General features: G+C 43.6%; 1 protein-coding gene across 1 annotated transcript; it reads left to right on the top strand.

The window, feature by feature from the left end:
- Positions 1-660: 660 nt before the first annotated feature.
- HECA (hdc homolog, cell cycle regulator) lies at positions 661-27,329 on the top strand. The gene is made up of 4 exons (XM_030489630.1): positions 661-1,134; positions 15,920-16,960; positions 20,077-20,231; positions 22,893-27,329. The coding sequence occupies exons 1-4, from the start codon at positions 903-905 to the stop codon at positions 23,055-23,057; spliced, it is 1,593 nt and encodes a 530-aa protein (XP_030345490.1). The 5' UTR covers positions 661-902; the 3' UTR covers positions 23,058-27,329.
- Positions 27,330-27,989: the final 660 nt, after the last annotated feature.

Here is a 27,989-nt window from a genome sequence, read left to right as displayed (position 1 = left end):
GACAGCCTTCATCTAACTCCTATATATCCTAAAGGTTCACCTCTGCTATCCATCACCCACGGAGCTATCCCTACCATAACTACATGAGATGGAAAATCTCAGCTCAGGGCTGCAATTTTGTAAGGCTTTGTGCTTTCTAACCCGCCCCCCCAAACACGAGACTACGCTATTTTGACACACACCCTCCCACCCTTTTATTCCTGCACCTCCAGGTGACATCTCCCAGCTGTTCCCCGCTTTGGACGTCCACACCGCCCGGGATGCCGAGCCGGAGCCCAGCCCTCACCGCACGGGCCGGGGCCGGGGCCGGCACCGGGGCTCCGGCGAGAAACGCGCACAGAGACGCCCGGCACCCGCCGGTCCCGCTCGCCCGTGCTCCAAACCCGCCGCCCTACGCCCGGGCGCCGTACGGCCCGCGGCGGCGCTCCCACCCGCCCCGCCCCGCCCGCGGGGAGGGGAGGCCCGGCTCCAGCTCCGGTTCCCGCTCCGGCTCCGGGCGGCGGGGCGCGCTCGGCCTCCTCCCGGCAGGCGCTGCCGCCCCCGCGCCCCGTGCCACCGGCGCCGACCCCCGCCCCGTGCCGGCGGGAGCGGGGCTTTCCCCCTCCCGATAAGCCCCTCCCGCTCCCCCCGCCTGGCTCAGCCCCAGCCCTCCCCAGCGCGCTCCGCTTCCCGCTGCCGCCAGCGCCCGCGCCTGCTCCGGGAGGAAGCGGGGCGGCGGCGGCCGGCCGAGCGGGACACGCCTTTCGCCCTCCCCGTCCCGGCCCCCCGGGCCCTGCCGCCCACCGCCGGCGCGGCGCAGCGCAGCGCGGCCGCCGCGGCCCCGCCATGAGCCGGAGGTAGCGGCGGCGGCGCCTTCCGCAGCCGCCGCCGCCCGCCCCGCCGCGGCGGCGGCCGGGCCCGCGATGCCGAACCAGAAGGGCGGCAAGGGCAAGAAGAACAAGCGCGCCAACAGCAGCGGCGACGAGCAGGAGAACGGGGCAGCGGCTGGCGGCGGAGCCGCGGCGGCAGCGGGCAGCGGTGCCGCGGCTGGCGGCGGAGCCGGAGCGGCGGCGGCGGGCGGCGGCGGCGGGGCGGGCGGCGGAGCGGGCGGCGCGGCGGCCGCGGGCGGCGCGGCGCCCGGAGACGTCAAGAGCGGTGAGCGGCGGCCCGGGCCCCGCGGCCCTCCCGCGGTGGCGCAGGCGGCGGGGGAGAGCCCGGAGAGCGGAGACGTGCGGGCGTGTGGAGGGGGAAAGCGGTGGCGGGGCTGGAGCGGGGGGGGGGGACACAGGCGGGCGCCGCCCGGGGCCCTGCGCCGCTGCGGCTGCCGCCGGGATGTCTCCGAAATGCGCGGCGGGGCGGGGGGCTGCTCGCCGGGGTGTCCCCGCCCGCTGACCCGCCGGAGGGCGGGGGCCTCCGCGGCGGCGGCGGCGCAGGGAGCGGGAGGCTGCCCGCCCCGCGGCGCCCGTCCGCCGCAGCTGCGGGGAGGCGGTGGCCGGGAGCGCGGCCGGGGGCCAGAGCGCATCCCCGGCAGCGCCTCGGCTGACTCGGTGCTCGGCTGGAAAATCCCGACTTTATTTCTGCACGATTAAAAATGGAGTCGTACTCTTGGGTCCGTTTTATTTGCCGTTTTTCAGCGGTTGTGTTTGTCAGGGTGATGCACTCACTTTTTACCAACCATTTTATGCTGCCTTTGGTCGGCGGGCTGGTTTTCGGTTCGGAGCAATTATGGTAAGGTGTTTTCTCGCAGAAACTTGCATTGCTGTCCGCGTTTGAAGGCATTCTTCTTGCAAAACGGTATTTCAGGCTAAAAGTAAAGGTAGGCTAGAATTTTGTTGCACTTTTTGCTAAGCCAACACGCTTCCCCTCCCCGTCTTCGGTCAGCTGCTAGATTTACAAACCGAGGCGCAGAGTCCTTACTCTTGACTTCTTCCCCCTCCCAAGTTGGACTTCAGCATTTTGCTCCCGGAGCTTTGGAAAAAGTGGGAGGGTAGCTACAACTGTTTTTATACTTTGTGGCGGTCGTTTTGCATGGTTGCCGTCAGCCAGAGGTAGTTCCAAGAATCTCGCTTTGGGTTTCAAAATGTCTGATTCCCATGTGTTATTTAATGGAAACTTTTCCTTAGAAATATTAGCAATTAATTACGAATCACTTTAGCTCGCAAGGTCTTTGCAGACTGCCAGACTGCTTTTATACGAGTATTACTCCAGAGAATCATGGAGAATGCTTAGAATTTCCTTTTTGGTTGATTTTCTTTTTTTTTCCTTCACTATTTGCTCCAAGCGAGTGAACAAGGCAAAAAAAAAAAAAAAAAAAAAGAAAATTAGCAGGAGTTAAGGAATTTCTAGAGCATTTTTGTTATGACTTCAGTCTGGTGATGTAATACGTGCGACATCTCCTTTGCAGATGGTGTCTCATACATGACCCTTGCCTTTCGTTTAGTTTTTGGGGTGAGGAGAAACAGTGTTTCCAAATTTTTTGTGCTCAAGCACAAGTGAAAGCAGAAGTGCGTTGCCACTGTGACTGTTCCCCATGGGGACAACGGGATGGTTGGTGTTCCTTGTGCAGATGCCGCTGGAGGTGATGCCAGTGAACACTGGTAGCGGTCCAGCTTGCTAGCTGGACAGGCTGTCAGTCGTCTTCAGCTGTCAGGCTGTGTGTCCCAGGTGCCTTGTGTATCCTTCCTCAGTGCTAGCCAGCTTCCTCTGAAGTTGAGGCTGCCTTTCCAAGAGCTAACATGAGATGCTCCTTTATTCTGTCTTCCTGCTTCCATATGACTTCAGTGGTCAGAAACATCCTCGACACTTGTCATATTTCCTCCCCCTCCCCTTCCCTACTCCTCTCACAACAGAGGTACAACACTGGCTTCAGCATTTGCTGGAAGTGTCTGGTCAGCACACCTCATCTTTGCTGTGACAGGATCATTGCATCTAGTCATATCTTTCTTTTAGATAATCGTAAAGGCTGGAGGAGTGGATGTGGTTGCTAGCTTTGTTTTGTGTCGGCTACTGCCCATCAGATAATCCTGAGCTGGACATTTTGTAGATTGTTTTCTCACTGATAAGTCCAAAGCTTTCAACAGTTTCGGTTCAGGAGATGAAAGGAGAAACTGCTGCTGTCGTGCTGCAGAGCTGACAGTCCGGCTCTTGTGTGCAAGGGAAAGATTAGATAATGATAATGGATTCCCCCAAGTCTTCAAAACTGATGAATCTGAAATGAAGCTATATAGTAAAGTCAGGGCCTTGGGGGCAAGTATCCCATTACTAGGCTCGAGAGGTTCGTAAGAGGCTGTGCACTTATGGTTGGTTACTTGATCACCAAGCAGTTTATGGAGGAGGTGCCTGCTGCAGTGAGTTGTGAGGTTAATAGAGTTCTGCTGTACACAGTCAGCCCTGTTCGTGGGAGCCTCTCTGGGTTGTGGATTAAGTGTGCTGGGCACAAGGAAGTTCTTCGCTGCTGCTTTTGGACCGTTCAGCTGCATGCTGTGACTCATGCTGCCCAGGCTCACTGGTCCGGTGGGTCCCGCATCCCTGGGCTCGCTTTTCTCTCCTGCATCATCACCATATGTTGTTCTAGAGTAATTTGCATGTGTCTTCTCTCCTACTCTATCCTGGAAAAGCGGTAGATGATCATAATAACATAGCCTGTTTTCTTTCATGAATGTGACAGGACAGAAGAACGCAGAGATGAAAGCAGCAGATTTAATAATTGCAAAATTAAGACTGTCTGTTAAAACCTTGGCTTTGCATCACGACACCAGTATGACAGGCTAATTATGCAGTCCCATCAGGACCCTGCTTCACTCAGGGAAGGGATAGTGGTTCAGATAATTTTTTTGAAGTCTTCACAGTTCATTATGTGGTCCAGGTATTGTTTCTGCCCCCATCCATGTGCCATAATGAAACAGAATTTTTCATTTCCTCTGGGCTTCTCCATGCAGCTCTGACTGTTGGTGCCATGTAATACGGAACTGCTGTTATAGCACGTGTTTACAGTGGGAAGATGTTCCCTTTTACATTTTGACAAATTTAGTTTCAATCCCTGCACAATTTTCCCTCAAAGTGTCAGTCAATTTTTGGCATGATGATTGAGAAATGGGAGCTGATTTTTCCCCTGCCCCAAGAGGGCGTCTGCTTATGCTGTTTTTCGGCGGTGTGTTAATTTTTGCATGTTCAGAGCTCAAACTGCAACTGAATGTTCCTAGACTCCCACATGGGAATCGGGAAGGTGGAGAGCAAAACCACTGACCAAATGTGGCAGCTTTTCTCCGTCTCGCCCTGGAACTGTTGTGATGATGCTCACAAGGAGGATTCACGTTCTGTAGCTGTGCCTTCATTTCCTATCTCTTCCATCAGACCAAGCAGGAATTCTGTATATGATAGATTAATCTGTCTTGACCAAAGAATGAGCGACAGGTCATGTAGGGGGAGGTATGTGGACTAATTTAACAGTATCACAGTGCACAGGGAAACTAAAATGTGGTGTCACAGAAAGCCTCATTTCTTAGATCCCCTGCCTTCAGAATGGTTGAATGATACTCCTACTAAATTTTTAGTTTTCTAGCTAATTTTCTGGTTTACTTTTCTCAACCAAACTGGAAAATCTGAGCTGTCATCATCTAAAATTATACCAGCAGCTCCGTGGAATTGTGCACTTGCACACTGACTCCAGCGTTGTGCGTTACCAGCATTCCCAATGGCAATAGTAGGTTACCTTAATCTGCAGGCATAAGCGAGTGTGAGAGGGCAAGACATTTTGTGGATATTTTACTCTGAGCAGCAGAAGAGGAAAATCCACAAGCTTTACTTCAGATCTGAGGGGCTCTGGGTGGCAGATTCCTTCTCTGCTTCCACCTTGCTGAGCCTGGGCACTTTTAAACAGTTGACTACAGCTGTTTTATTTCTTTATCATGCAAACTCCTTGATCTGGTTTCCACATATAGTTGTTTCTGACCCTAAAATTCTTTCTTCTGTTCATTTTCTTTGCCTTATTTCCATTTTTGGCTTCATCATCCAGGAGACCCCAATATTCTTCCTCCTCTTGTTGACTGCTGTCTTACCATCTTGCTTCATCCCCTTGTCCTTGTCATTCTAGTCTCTCCAGCATTAGCGCTGTAAGATGAGCAAAAAGGAGAAGCTGGCTCCCCTTATCTGTGCTTTTCCCTGTAAACTTGGGGTTCATTAGAGCCAGCTAAGTTAAACTAAAAAAATATGGCATAGCTGTCTCTAAATCACTGTCCTACAGTGCACTGGCCCCTGTTTTAAGACTATATTTTTTCCCTCCAGCATAGGAGAACCCTTAAACTGCAAAAGTGGCAGAGCTGGCAAGTTGGTGGCTTGTCAGGTGGAGTGGCCAGAGGTCAGATTTGTACAGGATCCCTGGGCATGACAGTCTTTGGGGGAGAAAAGGCTGTGGGGGAGCTGGTGGAGGTGGTTGCTGCAGGTCTCACTGGAGCACAGTTTCCCAGGAGTGGCGTTCCTGGCGCGGCAGCCGCGGGGTTGTGCGAGCAGTGCCCATCGCACTGGCTGGGCTCTGAACTTGTCTGTAGTTACCTGGGTGTAAAATGGCGAGCGGTGCTGTTGCACACTCCTCACTTGGGTTTCACAGAGTTGTAAAACTGGGTTACTTTCAAATGAAAATGCTAAGGTGGGACAAGTGTATGAAGAAGAAAATCAGTCAGCACAACAGTGACTAATGTGTGGCCAACAATTAAGATTTACTAAAAAGAAAAAGATGCTATCCTGGAGGTGGGATAGTTAAAGAAGGCCAAAAAATTTCTCAGTGCAATATTTAAAAAGGTATTTTTAGAGCACAAATTGCTGTAGTATTTAGGCATGGATTAATATTTGCTATCAAATGTTCCCTGCTGCGTATAACATGCAGTTCCAGTTTGGCACTCTAGTGATGTTCAGTGTTGGCACCTTCTTATTGCTTAGCTTGAGGGAGTTCTATTGATATCAGTGAGACCACCTGGAAAATTAAGTTTCTATTCTGTTGCAGTGACTACAAAATTTAATACCTGTTAATTTTCTGAAGGGAAACCATTCTACTTCATAATTCCATTGAGTTCTTCTAACTGCAGAAGTCAATTGAATGCAAATTTCACTGTCTCTATCAATGCAAATTGTGTTCGAAAAGACTTTCATGTTAGTTTTAGGATTTTTGAAACTATACAATTACATGCTTTTGTAGCAAATGCAATTCGTATTCTGCAAATCTCTGCAAATTGAATCATGTCTGTGGTATTACTGAATACAGTGAATTCTATCCTTTCATGCAAGCACGTACACACCCTTTTTTTTTTTAACAGTTATTTGCTATCAAAATGGTTATCGGTGCCCTGACAGCATTCTATGTTCGTGTGATTAGTCATTTGCTCAAGTGTAGTGCTTGCATGAGTAAGGGTTAGGCTTGGTGTTTGTTAGGTCTCACATGAAGAAATACAGTTTTTGAACTGATTGCTTTACTTTGCCTGTACTCATCCCGTATTTTCCTCCCAGTGATCTAACAAGTAGTGACAAAACGATTTCTAGTCCTTGGAGATACTTGTAAGTTTTTGTCAGCCTCGCTTACAGCCTTGCATATTTAGACATCCTTTGATATTAAAGTACTGTGATGACTGGCAGATGTCCATTTTTCTTAGCTTTTCTTCCTGCAGTGTATGTGAGGGGAAAAAAACAGAGGTAAACCTTGCATCTGGGTCAGGCTAAAATACCCCAGCTAATCTTCAAGGTGGCTAAATTACAACAGCATTAGTGGAGCATGAGCTTTCTTTGAACAGTTTTAGTGGAAATTCAAATAATTTCAGAGAGGTCTCTTGAAGCAGTAATCTAGTCACTGGAGTGGGTAATTCCGTTTGGAAGCTTGTGGGATTTTAAGTGGAGTACTGGGATTTTCCAGCAGACTTTAGTGACATTTATCTTGAGAGCATTCACTTTAACCTTCATCTCTTTGTTTCTCCTGCAGTGGTAGAGTCTGTCAGCCCTCCTTCCTAGGCTTGAGAGGGATATTGCTGTTGTTCCTATCTTGAATGCATGTTGGGAGAGGAGGTGGCTTCAATCAGAACCTGGCTATTTAGTGTTCCCGGCACTCCCGGTCTCCACTTTTGTGCTACTGATACGCATTTTGGGAGCAGTGTACAGTTGAGGTCTCTGTGTACTGCACAGATGCCAAAGATGGCACACGGGCAGGGCTGGGAGCCAGCACAGCATCATGAGGGAGGTGTCTATTGGAACTGACGGCTCCACATGCCGGAGCTGCTGTCTTGCAGAGATGCTGAGTACTGCAGGTTAGGGTTACTGCGTCTCCTGATTCCCACTGAGTTTCTTCCAGCTCCTTTACCCTTTAGCCTGGGAAATAAAAATACTGTCTGTAATACTGAAACTTGAGAAGGATAGACCAATGGCTCAAACATCCCTAGACTTGAAACTAAAATAGGTGCTGATATCACTTGATTCAACCTTTTCTTCTTTTGCTCCTCCCTACTTGTGCTTTTGGGCTGGGTCTGGTGGCTAGCTGGCTCTCAATCTGGGCAAATCCAGCCTGTGGTGTTTACATCTGTGCTTGGTATTGGGCCATCTACTGCTTGCCACAGTTATCTCTTTATTCCCAGTGTGAGATAGAATTTGCCACTGAAAACTTGATAGGGCAGGTGCATTAGAGTCTGCTTTAGTATTAGGCTGTCTGTTTCTTGAGGCACCAGGGTTGCTTTTCTGTAACATTTCAAGGTATTAAAAGCTATTGGAAGGCTACAGTGAGAGAAGTTAATGGGGGAATGCTTTTCTGTGAGATGGTTCATGCGCAGACAAAGCAACAGCCACTGTTCAAAACATGTAGATGCCCACCAGTCTTGAGACAGTCACTAATCTCTTCATTCACCATAATAGAGGCCACCAGAAAAATCCGCCCTACGCTGAGGAGTGTGAGAAATCTTTCTGGCCCAGGCATGGTTACTTGTGGCACGGAGGACCAGTAGTTGCCTGACCTGGTTAAGCCAACTCAGAATTCACACGGGAGCATCAGGAGTGCATTGGCATTAGTTGTGCTGGTGCTGATACAGGTAGAGGCTCAGTCCTGTTCTCTTTGGTGTGGTAAACTGGTGATATTTTCAATTGGATTGAGGGTATTACATCACAAATCAGGGCAAGATTTCTCCTGTGCAGATGGGGTCTGTAAACCCTAAGCAAAAGCCAAAACTGGTGATTGAGTTGTTCTCTGTGTATGGACAACAGGTATTAAATGGAAAGAAGTTGACAAGATGATAACTGTACAGATTATGGTGACTTCTACAAGAACATGTGAATTCTTATGATGGGTTTAAGCGGCGTAGGCAGTTGGTCCAGCTTGGAGCACAGATGGCTGTGTAAGCAAACCTCAAAGCTACTGTGCACATGTAAGTGCCTATCCTCCTTAGTTTGTATAGTTCCACTCTTGATTTTCTGACTTAGTTTGGTGAGGTGATGGCAGAGCTGGGAGTGGGTGGTTGAATAAGAGCCACAGATAACTGACTTGCTCCATCCCTGGCAGTGTTCAAAGGCCAGTGCCTTGAGCAACCTGGTCTAGTGGGAGGTGTCCCTGCCCACGTCAGGGGGGTAGGTACTGTAGGTACTAGATGATTTTAAGGTCCTTTCCAACCCTAACCATTCTATGATGCTATGATTCTGTGACTTTCTATCACATGCTAATTGCTGATTTCATAATCAGGCACTAGTTCTGAGTGTGTGGTAAGTTAGAAGGTGTTAATGTGACAGGTATGAGTTGAGTCTTCATGTTTTCCGTGGCATCTTCCCACTGCTGTGTAGTTGCTAAGCCTTTTTTTTTTTTTGTGAAGAGACTCCCTGGGAGGCCAAGCATGAAGTCAGTGTAAGTGAAGTGCATGGAGAGGGTTCTAGCACCTCCTGAGCCCTCCTGGAGACCCATCATCTGAATTCCCAGGTGAACTAGGGTTTAGCAGCTCCAAATTACCTGAAATTTTTCTAGGGGAAGGTGATCACTTCATGTGACTACTCACCTAATAGATCTAGTGACATCTTGCATAGGGGGTAAGCATTCCAAGGAGAGCTGGGCTGCTTATGGCTTTGTTCTCTTTTAGTCCGTTCAGAGTGTAAATATTTGCTGCAACTACTTGGTCCTGGGGTGGGGGGGAAGGATTGAACTCCAGATTGGCACGTAAGTGTCAATAGTAGGTGCTTACATGTGGAAAGCTATCAGCCAGACTCCCATTGTGAAGGGGGGTTGTCTGGAGCCGGTGGCTCTGAGAGGGGGATTCAGGTGGGTCTGTGCTGGGTGTCCCACCAGCCTGAGCTCTGTCTGCTGCTCACTGAAGATGCACTGCCGACATCGGCTTCTGTTTCCAAGAACATAAGAGGCAGTCTTGTGACACAGAAGAAAGCCTGTGTTTTAGGTGGCTTGCCAGGTACTGCTGTCTTGTTTTCACCCTCCTTACTGGAGAATGATTGGAAACTTTCATATTGATTGGTCTGCAAAGACTGCTTAAGTTTTGGAGAGATATCAGTGAGCATCAGTGAGTGTTACCAATATATATGCCATGAGCCAAGCTGTTTTGAAAGACTTCTCTTACTGTTTATTGGCTGTTACTTGTTATTGTTGCTGCACAGAAGATCCAAGCCTACGTTTTGGATCCACTTGTGAAACATTTTTCCCATTGCATTCTTCCTGCTGCATTCAGGCTCTTAGGAAGGTGGCTGATCATTTCTGTATTGCTCTATTATTTGTCGTGTTTAACCAGTTACATGTGTGGCAATACTGTTTTGTCTTGGTAATCTTTTTAATATTAGATTGTATTCCAGGGTTCACCAAAGCAAACACATTGAATAATTAGTCCAAGTTCTTTGTTCAGGCTGTTTTGTTGTTGTGGTGGTGGTTTATTTTATACAGCTGCATTACAGTATTAGCAGAATAATATTGTATGACTTCACTTAAAATAAAGCTATGCTGATGGCAGAGGAAGTTCAGAAGATTCATGCAGATGGTTGGTAGGGAGTAGCCTTCCGCAGAAATGACTCAGCTCTGGTTCAGGCTGGCAGAGTGAACAATTCCTGGCTGTGTAGGGTTGTGAAGAGAGCACTGTTCATCGGAAAGTGGTAGTAGGGGTTAAAGTGCTTGCTTTGCAAAGTGTGTGTCCCACAGGTGCCCTTCTGGCCTAGGCAATGTGCTGGCAAGTGTCCTTGGCTTGGATGATGACATGCTAGAGTAATGGTAGATGAAAAGCAAGCCATGGTAAGGGTCTTGCATCTGATCCAGTGCTAAGACCTTACCTCTTTGTGGGCTGTTTTTAGTAATTTCTTCTTCCAGATCCATAACAACCTGCCGTCACCTGACAGTTGTTTTAAGGTGACAGTAGGGCTGCCTCTTCTAACAGCTGCCACGCTTCTCTGTCCTCTGCCCCCAGCCTCACCAGCTCCCTTGAGCTTCAACAGCGATCGCAAGTCTGGGTGGTGAGCTGAAACCTATGCTGGCAAGCACAGGAAATAATTATCTGTTTCTGTCCACTGGCTGAAAAACTCTGGTGCTTAACACAATAGATAATGTGGGAATGTGGTGGGGGAAGAGTGAATTTTGCTTTAGGCGTCTGCATTGAGGGCTTGGAACAAATGAGAGCAGTCACAAAACTGAAGCCATGGAGTCACTGCACTGGCTTGCTGGGTGCATCTTTGGTTTTATGATGGGTGTGTAAACAGGAGTAAACAACATTCTCCTCCATTTACTTCACCAGAGGCAAGTTCCTCAGGCAGCCGTTGTTCTGCTGCTTTCTTCTGGGTCATAAAACAGGAAGGGTGGTCTTCATGTACCCTCTGTCTGGTTTTTCTTTTGCTTTTGTTTTTGTTTTGTGTTTTTTAGTGGGTTTTTTGGGGTTTTGGGTTTTTTGTTTTGTTTTTTTTTTGAAGGTAGAAACCAGTTAATGTGTTGGGGTTTTGTTGTTGTTGTTGAAGATGATTTATCTCATCTGTTTCTATTCCTGGCTTTTATTAATGTTTATAAACCTGAAAGAAAAAACTGAGAAAAAGCCAAACACCCAAATCAGCTCCTTTGCAGTATTCTGTCATGTTTTCGTTTTTGAAAGAGAAGTTAATTTTATGGTAGTTCTGTCAAACATAAAACATAACCTTGTTTAAACAATGAGCTACCTTTGCTCAAATGTACATTTGTTTGGATTATTTGTGTTATTTCTGTTTTAGAGAACATTTATGTGCTGCCCTTTGCAACTATTTTCTGAATTACTGATCAAAATCACTACAGCGGAATATGTGAAAACATTTATTTTTTATGTGGAAACATAACTTGAAAGAAGCAGCATGCAGTTGCAGTTGCAGCTTGGCAGCCTGTCTATTACAGCTGTGCACTTGTGTCTAAATGTTGATGCCGTTCTGTTACACAAAATTGCACGCTGTCTCGTTTTGTTCTCTTAGGCTGTGAAAACCATCTTGAAACTGAGAGGCAAAATAGAGGTACTTTTATGGTCATTTAGGCATTATTTCACAAAGGTCTGCTGGGAGAATGGATGCCGCTCTGGTACCTCATAATCTTTCATTTTTCTGAAGTTCAGTTTCACAACTTTGGAAACCAGAAATCTGTTGAGCTATTAGCTTCTTGGAAACCAATTATATTTAGGTGGCAAACCAGCTTGGGGCTGCAAGTGTGGATGGGCAGTTTGGTCGTGAATTTCTATTTACTCCCCTTTGTTGTCTCTCTTTACAGTAATCCTACTGTTACCATAAAACATTAAGACGATGATTCTAGCTCTGACTTCATGAAGAATAATCTCAAAATACATTTCTAATAAATGGGAAATAGAAGGGCTTGATAACAAGAATTTTTAAAGTTTTGTAATTCTCTAATAGGTGCTTTGTCTCATTTATAAAATGATTAAATAACCCAGAGTGCTTTCAAGGGTGTGAATTGATGGGAAGAGCTCGTCACATCTGCTAATGTGGCTCCCATACTAAGTGACCTGAATGTAGTCTCTTTTGCTCCTAAGGTGTATCTGCTGCTGTCAACTAGGAAAGATGCACCAAAAAACTGCTTTGTTTTCTTTCTCTCATTTATTCTTTATGTAGAAAGATGTGGCATGATTATGTTTGACAGGAGACATGAATGGAGAGAAATCTGCAAGGGATGTTCAGTCCTGCAGAGCCTGTTTCGTACAGATAGAGCTGCTGGAATTTGAAATATTAGGCAGGACCAAATGTTGGCTTGAAGTTTCTCTATGCTTTTCAGGTAGTGGAGTTTTCAGCTTTCTTAAATGCAGTGATACTACAGAAGCGGTACAACTTTCTGCTGACACAACTTTCATTAGCCGTGCTGGGCTCTTCAGTTTCTGTTGTGGCAATACTGCAGCAGTTTATCAAGGCCTTCTCCAAATCTGCAGACTTTGCAATAACAAAACTGTATCAGGGGCTTTGGCTAGCATGGCATTAACCGTGATGTGGCAGAGACACCTATTGGTGTATTTCTGGAGTATTAGTGGCAGCAGTGAAATGTCAGGTGCGTGCCCAGAAGAGGCGAGTAGCAACCATCTTCTCCTCTTAGCAGTGATATTTTCCAGAGTGATCTCTGTGCCGCCATTTGACAATTCAGTGGAGTCTTTCTCATGGTGAATGGCTCTTCATTCCGTTGCTTTCTTGTAGCTACTCTAGACCTGCTTTTGCTATGGCGATAGTTTAACCAGCCAACTCACCACTGAGTAGATAGAAGATCAGATGAAGGAATGTCATCTACTAGTCACCTAGTTAACTTAAATCTTGAAAATGACATCACTGTCCAAAATTCAAAGCTTTTTCCTGCTCATAGTTATGCTGTTTGAGAAGTTCCTCAGGTAATGTAGCATCTGTAAGTTCTCAAGGAGAAGCTGGAGAATATCCCATTCCACAGTTCTTCTATTAACCAACCAGGAAAAAGGGGAAAAAACCTGTTGAAAGTCACCTTTACAGCAGCCTCTAGACACCCAGTGCATAATGAAGAGGCTGTGAGCTTCTAAGGGAGCTGGAGATCATATGTTTTTGCATCCAAACCCAAAAACATTGTTCAAAGGCTAATCAAGGAAACTCTTCTTTTTTTAGTCAGTTAACTATAGCAGTTTGGATGAACAAGTGTAAAGCTTTTATTCTAAAGCGGAGATCTCTAGACTTGTCTGTATAGTAGCTTTCTCTGCTGTCAGCTATAATTATACCTGCAACTGCTAGAACATTTACACTCTGAAACACGGGGGGGCCCATAAATGGATTTCTGGCATGTTCTTTCTTCCTGCCTTCTGGCAGTAGTGGAAAGGAATATGCACCAAAATAGATGAATACAGGAAATGTGTAAGTAAGTGAGAACTGTTCGTATCTGTTCCTCCGGTATCTTGCTGCACATCTGACTTCTGATGATTTGCCTTTAATGGTTTCAGTTTAACTGGCTTCTCTGACAAAAATTGTGTAAGGTTGCTATAATTGCAAACTATACTTTCAGACCCTAAGTATGATGATGAAAGAAACAGCCATAGAATCATAGAATACCAGCTTGGAAGGGATCTCAAGGATCATCTGGTCCAACCTTTCTAAGTAAGCATGACCTAGACTAGATTTCCTAGCACCCTGTCCAGCCAAATCTTAGAAGTGTCCAGTATTGGGGAATCCACCACTTCCCTGGAAAAATTATTCCAGTGGCTGATTGTTCTCATTGTGAAAAAGTTTCCTCTTGTGTCCAACCAGAATCTCCGCAGGAGTAACTTGTGCCCATTACCCCTTGTATTTTCCATGTGACTCCTTGTAAAAAGGGAGTCTCCATGTTCTTTGTAGCCACTCTTTAAATATTGGAACATGATGATAAGGTCTCCCCTGAGCCTTCTTTTCTCTAGGCTGAGAGATTAGTCATTGGTAGGCAATAAAATTCATGCTTCTCACAGATATCTCAAAATTTGTGTGTTCTTAGTGGACTTTTCATAGGCCTGAGACAAATAGTAAGATTATCGGTGTCACATGTCTAGAAGGAACTTCTAAAGAGTCCCTAGGGAAAGCCTCTCATCTCTGTTCTCTCCGATTTGGTAATTTGTTTTTATTGACTGAACAAGTTCATGTTTTGAAATGAAATAGGCTTTTCTTGCTTTATGAGAATGTTTTGGGGGAACGTGCTTTGCCTGCAGTTTATAGACCAGTCCCTGAAGGAAAGATGTTGCAGAAGGTTCTCTTTGCAACTATGCCACTTCTGGCATTAGAAATAGAGGCAGAGAAATGAGGTGAAGATGTGGTATCTTGCAGGAAATGACTTGGGAAAAATTTCTCGTGTTCTTTGTGCCTGTCTCTTCTGGATAAATAAGTCTTAAGAGCTACCATCATCTTGAGTTTACAGAAGGCAACCTTAAAGATTTTGTTTGTTTGTTCATAGCCTTTTAACAAAAACTCGATGGGAAGGGGCAAAGCCACTAGCATGGCAAATATCTGTTGTTGTAAAGCATGGCGTGTTCTTTCTTTCTACCTTCTGGCAGTAGTTTTTGTATTGCTGCTGTAGGACAAGTAAGGATGGACAAGTCTATTAATGAGAGTCTGAGTAAATCTAGCAGCATAACATCTGCAAATTGTGTTGGATTATTTGTGCTAGCAGGGACAAGAACAGAACTAAAAGCAATGCAACCAAATGATGGGGTTTTTGCCTGCTAATCAGATAAATTTGAAGTCCTAAGGAAAAAGAAAACCCTGGATCACAGCAGCCTCTCTCCACAAGGCTTGGTGTTAACTCTTTTGCAAGTCTTGGAGCTCTGGCTCAGGCTGGGAAACTGCAGGGAGCTGTTTGCTCTGTTTTGCATGGGGTGAGATGGCACTTGAGCACAAAAGACCCTGAAGAAACCTGCTCGTGTTTGAATGCAGCAATATAGAGGTGAAAAGGCAGCCTGCCAAGCCCTGTTGTAGTAGTAGTTTTTGGTGAAGTGGAGGAAGTCAGAAATACAGAGGAGAAATATTTGTAATACTTGAGTAAGCATCTAAAAACTTCATAATTAGAAACTCCTAAGATTAATAGAAACTCCAACTGAAAATTTCCTGTCCTTTCTCTGCCTCTCAGCTACCACTGAACAGCCGCAAATGGAGTCATACGTAGTCTGCGGTACTTTGATGAGACACAGGAAAACATCACTGCTCCGTAAATACAGAACATTTTTCGTAGAGCGTTTTTGTTTAGAAGCTAACATTGTTGCACGAGATAATTGAAATAAACTGTTCTTTGCTGAAGGATATAGCAAAGGCTGGTACTTTGCCGCTAGTAACACGTGGCGTTTGTTTTTTTCAACTTGTCTGTGTTGTAGGACTATTTGGTTTGTGAAATTTAGCTGTCCAGGAGGTCAGTGATGGTAGTATAGTCTAGATTTGCCTAAGCAATGTAACAAAGGCCCTCCTTTCTGTACTAGGAACATAAGCTATTTGTCTTGCTTTTCAAAGTCCTCTGCTTCCTCTTTCTCTCTGTAGCTGTTGTCTCTTGCTCAGTCCCAAAGAAAAGATCAATTCCTGCCTCTCCCTGTGATTGCAAAGCCAGGCTGTATTGCCTCCTTGTTTTTCAAACAAACATCTGTGTGTTCTCCCCATGTTGCCTCTCAGGCTTCAAAGCAACCTTCCAGAAACATCCACAAAGCTTTCTCCTCACTTCTTAAGGACTTGTTAACAGTATCCACAAACCTTTGAGGAGGGCTAATGCTTCTGAGGTGCTTTGAGTATTAAACAAGCTGTAATGTCATTTTGTTTCTTTTTTCCCTCATTTCCATATCTCCTTTCACGTACATAACTTTTTCTGGCAAAGACTGCTTTTTGCCCTGACCCAGAGCTAGTGCTTGTGGGCTCTTCGATAATACAGATCATGAGTAAGAGCTCACATGCATGTTTAGCACAGTGTTTAAAACAGTCTTGCAATAAGTGGGCTATTAGGTGATTAATGCATCTGTTTTATCTTCCACAGAAGCCCCTTGTGCTACTCCACTGATCTGTAGCTTTGGAAGGCCAGTGGACCTGGAGAAGGATGACTACCAGAAGGTTATATGCAACAACGAGCATTGTCCGTACAGCACTTGGATGCACCTTCAGTGCTTCTATGAGTGGGAAAGCAGCATTCTCGTCCAGTTCAATTGCATTGGCAGAGCCAGGAGCTGGAACGAAAAGCAGTGTCGCCAAAACATGTGGACAAAGAAGGGCTATGACCTAGCTTTTCGCTTTTGCTCCTGTCGGTGTGGGCAGGGTCATTTAAAGAAGGATACTGACTGGTACCAAGTGAAGCGAATGCAGGATGATAAGAAGAAAAAGTCTGTATTGGAGAAGAGTACAGGAAGGTCAATGGCAGAGTCGGCAGAGGAGGCCAAAAAGGGCAGGCCAGCCAACAAGCCGCAGAAAAGCTTGAGTAATGACATCCAGCGAAGGCACTCGATGGACAGGCAGAACTCCCAGGAGAAGGGCCTCATGGGCAGCAGCTACGCCGTCCGTTCGCCTTGTGTCTCTCCTGGCCAGTCCCCCCCCACGGGCTACTCTATTCTTGCCCCTACGCATTTCAGTGGCCCTCGTTCCTCCCGATACCTAGGAGAGTTTTTGAAGAATGCCATTCACCTGGAGCCCCATAAGAAGAACATGGCCAGCGGAGGCATGTTCAGGAACACGCATTTTGATTATGGGGCAGCTAGCTTGCAAGCACATCGATCAGGACACTTTGATGCCCCTGTGCAGTTTTTGAGAAGGCTCGATCTATCTGAGCTGCTTACTCACATTCCCAGGCATAAACTGAATACTTTCCATGTGCGGATGGAAGATGATGCCCAGGTGGGCCAAGGGGAGGACCTTCGGAAGTTCATCCTTGCTGCTCTTAGTGCCAGCCATAGGAACGTTGTAAACTGTGCGCTATGCCACAGGGCGCTACCAGTGTTTGAACAGTTTCCGCTGGTGGATGGGACCCTGTTCCTTAGCCCATCGAGACACGATGAGATTGAATATGATGTTCCCTGTCACCTTCAAGGTACAGGTTGTCTGTTGGTCATGCTGGGTTTCATTAAATGATGGAACTGCCTTCTGTGCCCTGTTTTCCCCCTTGTAGGTTTTCATTCCAATTCTGCAATTTTAAGCAGTTCTGTAGAGCCTGAAGTCGCGTCCAAATTAATCACGTGGATCAGATTGAAACACTTAAGAGGAATTACCAAAAGCAAATGCTGTGTAGAAAGATCCATGCCTTGTGTTTCGATTTACAACTAAATGATTTCTCATCTGGATTCTAGGTAGATCGTGGGAAGGTTTTCCAGCCAATCTGTTCTGCAGCATCTGTGCGCTGTTTTATCTGTTGTGAGCTTTACTCCAAGATACGCAACAACCATTTAAACAATCTTAAAGTGTGCTGTGCTGCAGTGTGGGTGAAAGTTATATTTGTACCGCTGGTGAGGTGAAATGCCTCTCATCTGCTTTCAGACTGGAGAACATCGGTTTTGTTTTATAGCAAACTATTTTTGTTTTTTTTTTTTTTAATATGGAAAGGACTATAGTCTAGCGTATGTTAACACTGGCCTGGAGAGGTTGGACATAGTAAAAGTAAGTTTTTAATATGGTGGGTTGAAGGAGCAAAGGCTTAGTGAGGGTTTTAGACTTCTTTCCAAACTCCTGTCTGTTTGGATTGCATTCTGATCATGTCCCAGCTCCAAGCTGAGTTGAGACCAAGGCATGTATTACTTTTCTCCTCCTATAGAAACAAGTGGATGTGGTCTAGGATGAGCTTCAGCTCTTGCTGGAAGCTGTGCCCCAAACTAAGTGATCAGGGTGGTACATGGCAAAACATGCCTGTCCTGCAGCCTGCTTGCAGCCAGCATGGCTCAAGTAAGTCAAATAAAGTATTCATAGTTGGGTGTTCAAAAATGTAGAATATGTCAAAAAGGGTGCTGGGAAGGCACTAACGAGAGGTATTTTAACATTTCAGTTTCTCTCCTTTCAGTAAATTTGTTATATCCCATGCATGGTCATAATACATGTTACGCAACATTCCTTTGCTTAACAAACTGTATTTTTTTTTCTTTCTTTCCTTAAATCACTGTGCACTAAGTCACTGAACTGTATTCATGCTAACATTATTGTTTTTGTCTTGCCTAATGTACTTGAAGGAGAAGAAGTAATAGGCAAATATACAAACTAAAAAAAGCTCCAGGATAAACAGACTGGATGTGTGTGAGATAAAAATGCTTATTTGCTTTGGTGGGGAGGAATGCACAATGTGCTGGTGATTTCATCAGTACTAAGAGCTGGTTTAGCAATAGCAAAACTCATCACTTGTTAAAGTTTCCCACTAAGAATGAAACTGTGCAAAAATATGTCTTTTAATTAATTGCTTCTTACCCATTGGGTGATACATCTGAAAAACTTGCTCAGACAAGGTACTGTGAATAATTAATTGTTAAAATTTTTACCTTCTTGTCCTGGGTAAAATGGTTTATTATCAGAAGTACTCTTTGAAATGAAATTAAGCTTAAGGTATGGTTCCAGGGTGTTATTTTCTCTTCAGTATGCAAAATCACTTCTTTTATTTCAGGCATGTTTAAGATATCATGTGCCTCATTTCCTACATACAAAAAAAATTAAGCAGTAGGGGAATACAGTGTTTTAACGTGCGGGAACAGTGCAGAACTTCAGACGGGGAATATTATTTTATCTTCCTGCACAACACAAAACTTCTGTGCATGGAATTATTTGAATGTCTTCAATCTCCAATCTCTGTGTTCGCTTTAGGAACAGAGTTTATTATGTTTACACTTTAGTCTCATCACATCACAATTTCTAGAGCTGAACACACTAGTGTGGAATAACTCAATTTTTACCAGCTCATACTAGCAAGTTTATTTTGTATATATATTTTAGGAAGAATCTGTTTTTTCTTCTAATTTTTCTAAAATAACTGGCTGAAAAAACAAAACACATTTAAAAATCAAACCATTAATTCTGAAAGTGTATGGTATGGACTAATCATAAATTGTTAATATTTGATTCCCTTTTATGTAGAAGAGGTACAAGATGAGTGTGTTCTTTATATTACAGGTTGTGATGTGTTCAGTATTTTGATGCTAAAGAGCACAAATTACAATCCAAAATAAACACATATTATATGCAGTCCTGTTTTGTAGATGATCTGTAACTGCACTTCTTAGCTTTGTCTTATATAGCAGTGCAAAATATAGTATATTACAGATTAGTACTCTGTGTCATCCCACTTCTAATAGCCAACTACTAAAGTAGAAATCAATTCAGTCACTACAAATTGGGCATAATCTAGGTGACAGATCTCTGTAATTTATGTAGGACTTTTTGTTTTGTGTGAAATTTGCGCCTTGGGTTTTGCGTTGGTGAGTTTAGACACATTTATAGAGAGAAAATGCTTCATTTTCAAGTCTGAGCCACTTGATTTTTATGGAAGTCAGCATAACTCAGGTTTTGAAAGTGGTTCTGCATACAAAGCCTAAGGTCATGATAGAGCTCAATAGATGCGTAGTTCTGAATGGCATGTTAAAGTCTGTGTATGTGGAATACATACAATGTTTTTAAATATACTTAATGGTCAGAAAAAAAGTACATGAAAGAAAATTGCTCTTCTGGCTGTTGCTTTTTTCCATGAGGAATATCAGGTCCTTAATTCCCTCTTTGCTGGAAGATGTTGGCAAGTTGTTAAATGAATCTGTACCCAGCTTGCTAATAAGCTTCAACGCTTCTCCACTTTTTCTGTCAGGTGGAGATGAAGCTAGGCACAATCCTAGCTTTGGAAACACTGCAGCCGATCATGTAGCTTAACCTGGCATCTGTTCATGGAGTTTCAGCAACTTCTTTTATAAAATATTTTGCTAAACTATATCAGCAAATGGAGGAAGGGAGGGTGGTCAGGGTGATGACTAATTCCTGAGTTTTACATATATGAAAAATAGCTTCAGTCAAGCCCTATGTATTTTCCATAGAGAAACATTTTTTACTTTATTATTTATCCTTTAAAAAAAAAAGGTTTTAATAAGGTATGATTTGTATCATTCTTGGGCCGATAACATGTTGCAGAAAATGTCTGTTTTAATCTTCTGTTCTGGTCTCCTTAAGAAGTGTCTTTCCTGTCCACAGGAAGGCTTATGCACCTCTATGCTGTTTGCGTAGACTGCTTAGAAGGGGTTCACAAAATTATCTGCATTAAGTGCAAGTCCCGATGGGATGGAAGCTGGCATCAGCTGGGAACTATGTATACCTACGATATTCTGGCAGCATCTCCCTGTTGTCAGGTTAGTACCATCTGTAAACAAGACTCATAAGGTGAAATTCCAACTGATGATGAGTAAAGCCAAGGTTTATGTATCTCTTCTCCTTTTTCTTCTTCAGTCCTGTTCCAGCCTGTACCTGTGAGTGCAAATACAAGAGAGCTGACCAAATCCCTGTCCCTTTGTCTTAACTTATGAGGCCCAATGGCCTATAGCTAGACAAAAGCCAGTGCAGTGGTCAGTAGTTAATACTTATATTTTTAAATAAAGCCCCTTTAAACGTATTCACAATTAAATCTGCTGCTTAGGATGATCACTAGCAAGTATGTTTGGCATCAGGTATAATTCTAGTAGTATTTTAAAAACAATTGCACTTTTTCAGCAGATGTTTCATGTATACAGGTTTCTTTTAGTTGGTTGAATTGTGTTTTACTGTAATTGTAACAAAAAAAGCCAAGGGAATGGAAAGGTCTAAAGTGTCTTTGTGCTTAGAGATTACCCAGGTCTCCTTAATCTTTGCTGTGGTTGACTCTGGTGATGCTAGTCTGCCACAGCCCGCAGCAGCTTATTTTTCATGAAATGCTCACTGAATCTATACCTTGAGTGAGAAGGATCCAAGGCTTAGGATTACTGCAGAGTAGACATGTGCCTGAGGGAGCAGGATCATCAGCATACAAGAGAATTGTCCATGTGATGGGCAGAGCACTTTGTTGTGCAAGTAGGGGTAGACAGCTATGGAAAAAAGCATTTGTCTGGGAACAGCTCAGTGGTCCATTTAGGATGCTCAGGAGAGGGTTGTTGCTTTCGGTGGTGTTATTGGCTTAGGACCCGAGCCTTGCAAAGTTACACTCATTCAGTGTGATCGCTTCATGGTAATGTGTGTGCTTCAGAGCAATCTAAAATGTGGTTTTGTCAGTATGTGAAATGCCATTTTACTTTACATTTAACATACTTAACAAAATGCGTTGCTGGTTAAAATGACATTGACAACGATTATAACTAAAGACAGAGATATTGCCTCCAAATTTAGTGCCTCTTGAGACTGTAACCTTTTTTAAAAAATAGGGATTTCTAAAGATAAACCACTGATGCTGATATGCTAGCTCTGTGAAAGCCAGCAAATTTAAATCTGAATTGCTTCTGTTGAATGTGCAAGACAAGAATTAAGGTCTCATTATACAAGAGCCTTAATTATGTGATTAATGGACAGTGTGACAGTACATGGTAAGTAATAGAACTGACTATGAAATCATTAGCTGCAGTGACTGTGATTGCCAGATAATGTGCATTATTGTTTCACTATGATTGCTACAGAAGATTCCGTGCATACAGACGAATGACATTTAAATATGGTATATAATTTATTGCCCTGCTAATTTTATTTTGAATAATTGCATACCTTATTTCAAAGTATTTAATCACACATCACAAACGGGCATGTAGGGTAATGAACTGCAGCCACTGTCAGGTTACTAGCACCTTATTGATATGCTGGATAGTAGCAAGGGAGAAAACAAGATTTTGCTTAAAAAACATCCTACAAATCCATACCGTACTAGATTGTATTTCTTGAAATTTCTGCTTTTCAAGCAGAGCAGATGGCTGTGGAGCTAGTGGTTTGTTTCTTTCTGAGTTTTGTCTCAACAGTAATAGTGCTTTAATAGTTTCTTCTTCTTCTTATCCCAGGAAAATTCCTTAAATCAAGAGTGCCATAGAAAATATTTTTTTGCTCTTTACAGTGAAGAGCTGAAGCTTTCATTAGTGTATTGGGCTTTAAGTGAGTTTAAGCGATGGTGCAGCTCAGGCCCCCACTGATCATTTGCTACCTTTACTCTTTAACTCTTTTACAGTCTCAAATCCCTTCTGCTTCTTTTGCGTGTTTCAAATGGCCTGCTGAGCTTTCACACCGCCTGTTGCTTTCTTTACATCAGCTGGGCTAGGTTTCTCAGCTAGATTTCTTCTGAAGACTTGCTTTTTTTGTTACTGCTGAACATTAATAGCTCTGTCTGTCCTCACCCTTGACCTTTAATTATTTCTCATATCCACCCAGTTAATATTGGATTTTGTAGAATACTTTGTGTCCTTGAAGTGATGTTTAGTTTGTATAACCTGATACGTATTATAAGTGTTTAAATAGATACTTAAAGTGATACAATACCATGCTGTGCTGATAAAGTAGATTGAGCTATAGATTTGTTAAGCCAAAAGATTAAAATGCTGATGTATTTCATAGATCATGTTCAAACATCAACCTAAACGGTTGAATTGCATGGCACAAATGTAAAATTTTTCCCTTCACTTTGGGGCTTCATTACTGATTTATTGAGACAGCACTTCCTGTGCTGGGGATTGAGGAATTGGCTTGGAGATTAAGCAACACAAAACAATCATTTGCATACATAAACTTTGAAATTCTTTAGCTTCTGTCAGTCAGAGTGAGATGTAACCTACTCTCCGGAATTCGGTGGTGGTATTTCATGTGGAGAGCATTGTGTATGCCTGTGAGTTACTGGTCCTGGTGAGGAGTGTCTTTACCAGCAGATCCCGCTATTGCTGGTTTTCTGATTTACCCCCTCTCCTGCCAGGGAGGGCAGGGCAGGGACTGTGTGTGAGGCCCTTGTTTTCAGCAGCAACTTTGGTTATTTCAAAAGGGTTTTTTTTGTTTGTTTCTTTGTTTTCTTACAGGCTCGACTGAACTGTAAGCACTGTGGTAAGCCAGTAATAGACGTACGGATTGGCATGCAGTATTTCTCTGAATACAGCAACGTCCAGCAGTGTCCTCACTGTGGAAATCTAGACTACCACTTCGTGAAGCCATTTTCTTCATTTAAAGTTTTGGAGGCTTATTGACGAAAGCTTTGCTTTAGTAATAGCTATTTTATGGGTATTTCAACTTTATTACATATCTTTTTATAGGATTCATTCTGTGATGAAATTTAATTTCTTTTCTAACTGAAAGAGCAGCTTCTTTGTCTGTGTACATATTAATATGTATATACACATGTTGTTAAAACCAGAATCCTCCTGACAAGATCTCTGTGAAGGTTGGAGGCAAGCCAATTTAATGGCCTTTGAATATATCCCAAGTGTGGGGTAAAGTTCAGCTAAAAATGATTTGGGTTTATTTTTTTGTATAATTGTAATACAGTTTATAGAAAGGGTGTGGGGAGACATGCAGGACAGAGAAATATGTCCAGTTGGAAAGTGGGTAATTGTGTAGGGGCTGTTGTCCCTCCAGCTTAGTGGAAATGGGAAATCCCTGGAAAGAAACCATCCTGTTACTATTGAATTCCTTCAGCCTTTTGCATCGGTTCCCATGGGCACAGGAGCTGGCCCTGCACTGCCTGTTGCCTGAGTAGGCTTTCTTTCAGATTTCCTGAGATGGGGTAAACTAAGGTATCGTGACAAGTGAATGTAAATGTATGCCAGAAAATGCAATCTTGAAATGAATTATTTTTTTGGCATGGTGTCTTCCTGCCATGTGCGTTTGATGTGTGTTGCCTTCACTGACGGACCATAGGGCAATAGTGCTGCTTCCACCGGGGCTATCATTGTGCCCAGCCGGCTCATCTGTTCATACCAAAACAAGCTGGTGGTCTTAAAATGCTTTACTTAAAGGTGTTTCTTCACAGCCATTTTAGGGAAGGAACAGGCTGAGCTGAATGGAGATGTGTTTGTATGTGTCTGCTGGGGCTGGGGCTTTGCTGCCTACTGCAGACTGGTGTGGCTGGTGTGGAAGGAGGACTATGAGGCGGGATCTGGGCTGTCAGACCTTAAGAGCTGAGAGGTACTGAGTACAAAATATGGCATCGCTTTTTAAAACGATTAGTTTCTAGACCTTTGTCTTTCAAAGTTGCATTAAGTCCAGGATCTAAAAACTTGGAGACTATGCAGACTTGCCGTATTTTCTTTCTACATGCCTCTGTGCTGTATGGAATAGACTATGCATTAGGCAGTGCATTTGTATCAGAGGGCTTGGCTCTGTAGACTCTGCAGTTGTTGTTTCTTGGTTCGCATTTCTTCCTTCCTTAAATAAAATTTTTAAAATAGGTCATTACTCTTTTGTTTGGTTTCTCAAGCCAGTTGAGATTTACAGGAGGTTTGGGTTTTAATTTGTTTTTCTCCATAGTGTGTTTATGGAGTGTTTGTCCATTTGAGAGGTGTCGGTTTTGTTTCTGTTTACAAGGTGGGATTATTTTTTGTTTGTTCTGAAGTTTATGTTGTTTTTCCAAATTAGAATCTTTTTAAAGAGTGTATCTGTTGAAATCATGATCCTGAAAATGGCCCTGATACTCTGCCACCCTGGGAAAAAAAACAAAGAAGTCAGATGCCAAACAAGTGCTTCATATGCTGGTCTGAGAATTATGCTTTCTCCTAAGTTAAGAAATTGATGTGCACATAAAACTAGAAGCGAATATCCATGTTTCTTTTTGCATAAAAATGCCAAGTTCACAGTTTTATTTCGTGGCTGTCTTCACTGCGGAATCAGCTCCTTCTAGCATTAGCCACTCTTCGAGTAATACTGAAGCTGCACAGAGGGCTTATGTTGGTACAGATGACTTACTGCTAACTTGAGCGGTAATGTCCTTAGAAGCCAACCAGCACATGTTAATGGTGTTCTCATCTGGACTGCCTATCTCGTACAGTTACACTGGTGATCTGCTGCTGGTCTGAACAACGATGTTAGCAGGCTCTGATAGTTTTCTGTCGTTGCTGGCACTCCCCTCCTTCTGTCCTCATTCCTGGACTTGGTTTTGGGTCTGGAGCACATCCTTGGGGTTTTGTGCAGTTGTTCCCTGTTTGTGACGGTTTGGGGAAAACATGTTTCCTTTTCAAAGAGAATTCTTGGAAGAACTTTGAGAGACTTCTAACACTATCCTGACATGGCTACCACAAACCAAGTTACGCCAAGCCCAGTTGCAGTGGGACCAGCACTGTAACTGTTGCCCATAGGAGCAGGAGCTGGCCTAAGCATACCTGGGCTGGTGTCTAGCAGATAAAACCTGGTTAGCTGTGCAGTGTAGATTTCCCTTATGGAGAAGAATCAAATTATAATTTGAATTAACTCCTCAGGGAGGATGCGCTGTTCAGCTTTGATGGTGCGTTGAGCAACTTGATGGAGTTAAGGTGGCTGACAAGTTTTGGAGTCGCATTGCCTGGCAGTACCACGAGAACCAGGCCAGATAGACAATGGCTAGGCTGTTCAAGCAGCCTGAAATCACACAGCAAAGACACAGCTCCTCTAATGAGAAAAATTAAAGGATACATCTGTTACTGTAGCATTTGCTCGTGAGTGCCAGTCACTCATGCTGTGAGTCTAGGGTGTTAATTCCCGCATAGGCTACATGGTGCTGTGTATCCACTTTTTATGCACTCGGACAGGGGAGGTGTCATGGTACAACGCACACAATAGGGGAGATGTGGGATCTGGAGTCCTTCTAAATACTTGTTTATTTAGTTTCCTTAGAGTAGCTTAATTTATCATTCTGTTCTTTAAGTACTTAGGTGCCTCTCCAGACATGTATATGTGACAATCAAGAATGAGTAGACATGGAAAAAGGGAATTCGGCTAGCTTTAAAAACACAATTGTATTCAAGGTTGTACAGTATGTTCAAGTTAAAGCGCAGAATGCAGCAGACTGAGCAAATGGGAAGGGGTAAGCATATTTAAAGTCTTAACAGTGACAAGGACTTATGTACAAATTTATCCAAGAAAACAATTTGGTTCTCCATCAGCTTTTCCTTTTAATTCTGCTGTTCAGTGAATCTTATCTGCCACTTGAGGAAATGCCTGTTTTCTTGCAAAACACATCTCTCGACTGGAGGCTTGCAGCACTTGTAGCACTGTAAAAATGATCCTCGATGGAAACCAGCTGAGCTACAGAAAGATTCCTCTGAACTTTCACTCCAAAGTAAATTGTAGAGAATGCTTTCCCTGGTTCTTGCTGGTACCGAAAACTGATCTTCGGTTACTGCAAAATGCAATATTTTCTGTAACATGCATCAGATGCCAGTGAAGCAGTCAGGCCCGCCCTTTGGCCGTGAGAGTTTCAGCTGGGCTTTGCATAAATGTAAAGGCAAAGGTAACTTTTTTGAGACCGAATGGCTGCTTCAGAGGTTAAACTAGACTGCAGTTGGTTTGCTTTCTGCCTTGATGAGCACTGGAAGTTGTCATGAACTTTTAAATGTGTCAAAAGGGAAATGATTTCCCCATTTCCTTGCTTAGCTTATTTGGCTAAAGTTTATTCTTCATTACCTTTCATTTTTCTGATGCTGTGTGTTTTTTTTAATCTGGCCTATGGTTAGATTAAATTGTGCCTGAAATAGGGTTTGCAAACGAGAATACATTCCTCTGGATTCGGAGGTTCATTCTACTCTTCTTAAGTGCACGATGCTCCTTGTGATAGTAATAGGAGTTGCATGTGCAAATGCTTTTCTTTCCAGTAGTTAACTCTGTTTTCCATAGGAGAGGCTTGCATTTAGATAGACTTCATGTTTTGGATGTGTAAAAATGAATTAATCCATCAGTAGAATGTTTAAAATTAAATTTTGATAACCATAACTAACATGATGGACATCTTTTACATGCTGATGTGTAATTTGACATCTACCAAGGTGAACAGCCTGAAATTCTTGTTCTGCCTAATGGTGCAGAGTCATTAAAACTACCGTATTCTATAGCCAGCCCATAGACTATCCTATAGTCTATTTCCATTAACATCTCCAATAGTGAGCATTGCATTCATAATGAATTTAGTTGGGAAAATGGGGAATATTCCTACAAGGGAGGCATCTAACCCAGTTTCTTCTCCTTTTTTCTTTTTTTTTCTTTTTTGATTCCTTCTTTCCCATGTACTCTTCATTTTGCTGTACCAGGTAACTAAGGACAAACATGTTGTTGTAAGGTCACTGGTAAGAAAACCCCTCAAAAATATACTTGTCCATAAAGGTTTCTTGTTGAGACATTCTTTGATTGCACTTTTGCAGATGGAAGAATATGTACATAGCAAATGAATGTTGATGAAATTAAAATAATTGGTTATGATATCATTTGCGTGTATTGTTAGAGAATATTTTGTTGTGACTTCTCTGTATTAAAAATAATAAATTCCAGACAGCTAACAGTGTGGGTTCTTCTTTCCCCCTTCTTCTCTTGACTGTTTATTACGCCTGCTCTCTATAGAGAGTCTTACTCTGGTTGCCTTAAGTATTAAAGGGCACAGAGAAAACAGGTTTTCAGTGTCAATTAAAATGAAGTTTTGACATCATACTGTACTAAAAGAGATAGAGGGAGGTGACATGTCCCCTTGCAAAACAGAAGTCTTGTTCGCTTTGTTCCCATAGAAATGCTCCCCCTGTAGTGTTGTGTGTCCTGTGAGAGCCGATTCAGGAATGCCTGTGTGCTGCACAGGCTATTGCCCGTAGGAATGAAGAGAGAGGACAGAGTGTTGAATCCTTCACTTCTGGTTGAGTCTGTTAATGGAAATATGCCCTCTGGTGCCTGAGAAATGTCTGAAGGGCTTCTCTAGGGGAGAACACAATACGGTAGCACAAGGCAAAAAGGTTTCCTGCATTACAACTGAACACTTCATCTCTGAAACCCTGTTGCAAGGGAAGGAGCCTCAAATCCTTGCTTCCTGCATAGGGTTTTCAGCAGTTCGACTAAACATCTAGTCATGCTTTTTAGCAAACCTTGCTCCATATGCTTACAGCATGATTTTTCAACACTTGCATATTACCACAGAGAAGTTCAGGAAGGACGTAAATGATCAAGGCAATACA

This window comes from Strigops habroptila, chromosome 6 (assembly GCF_004027225.2).
Source record: "Strigops habroptila isolate Jane chromosome 6, bStrHab1.2.pri, whole genome shotgun sequence".
NCBI classification, from domain to species: Eukaryota; Metazoa; Chordata; class Aves; order Psittaciformes; family Psittacidae; genus Strigops; species Strigops habroptila.
This window is presented reverse-complemented; position numbering and strand designations above follow the sequence as displayed.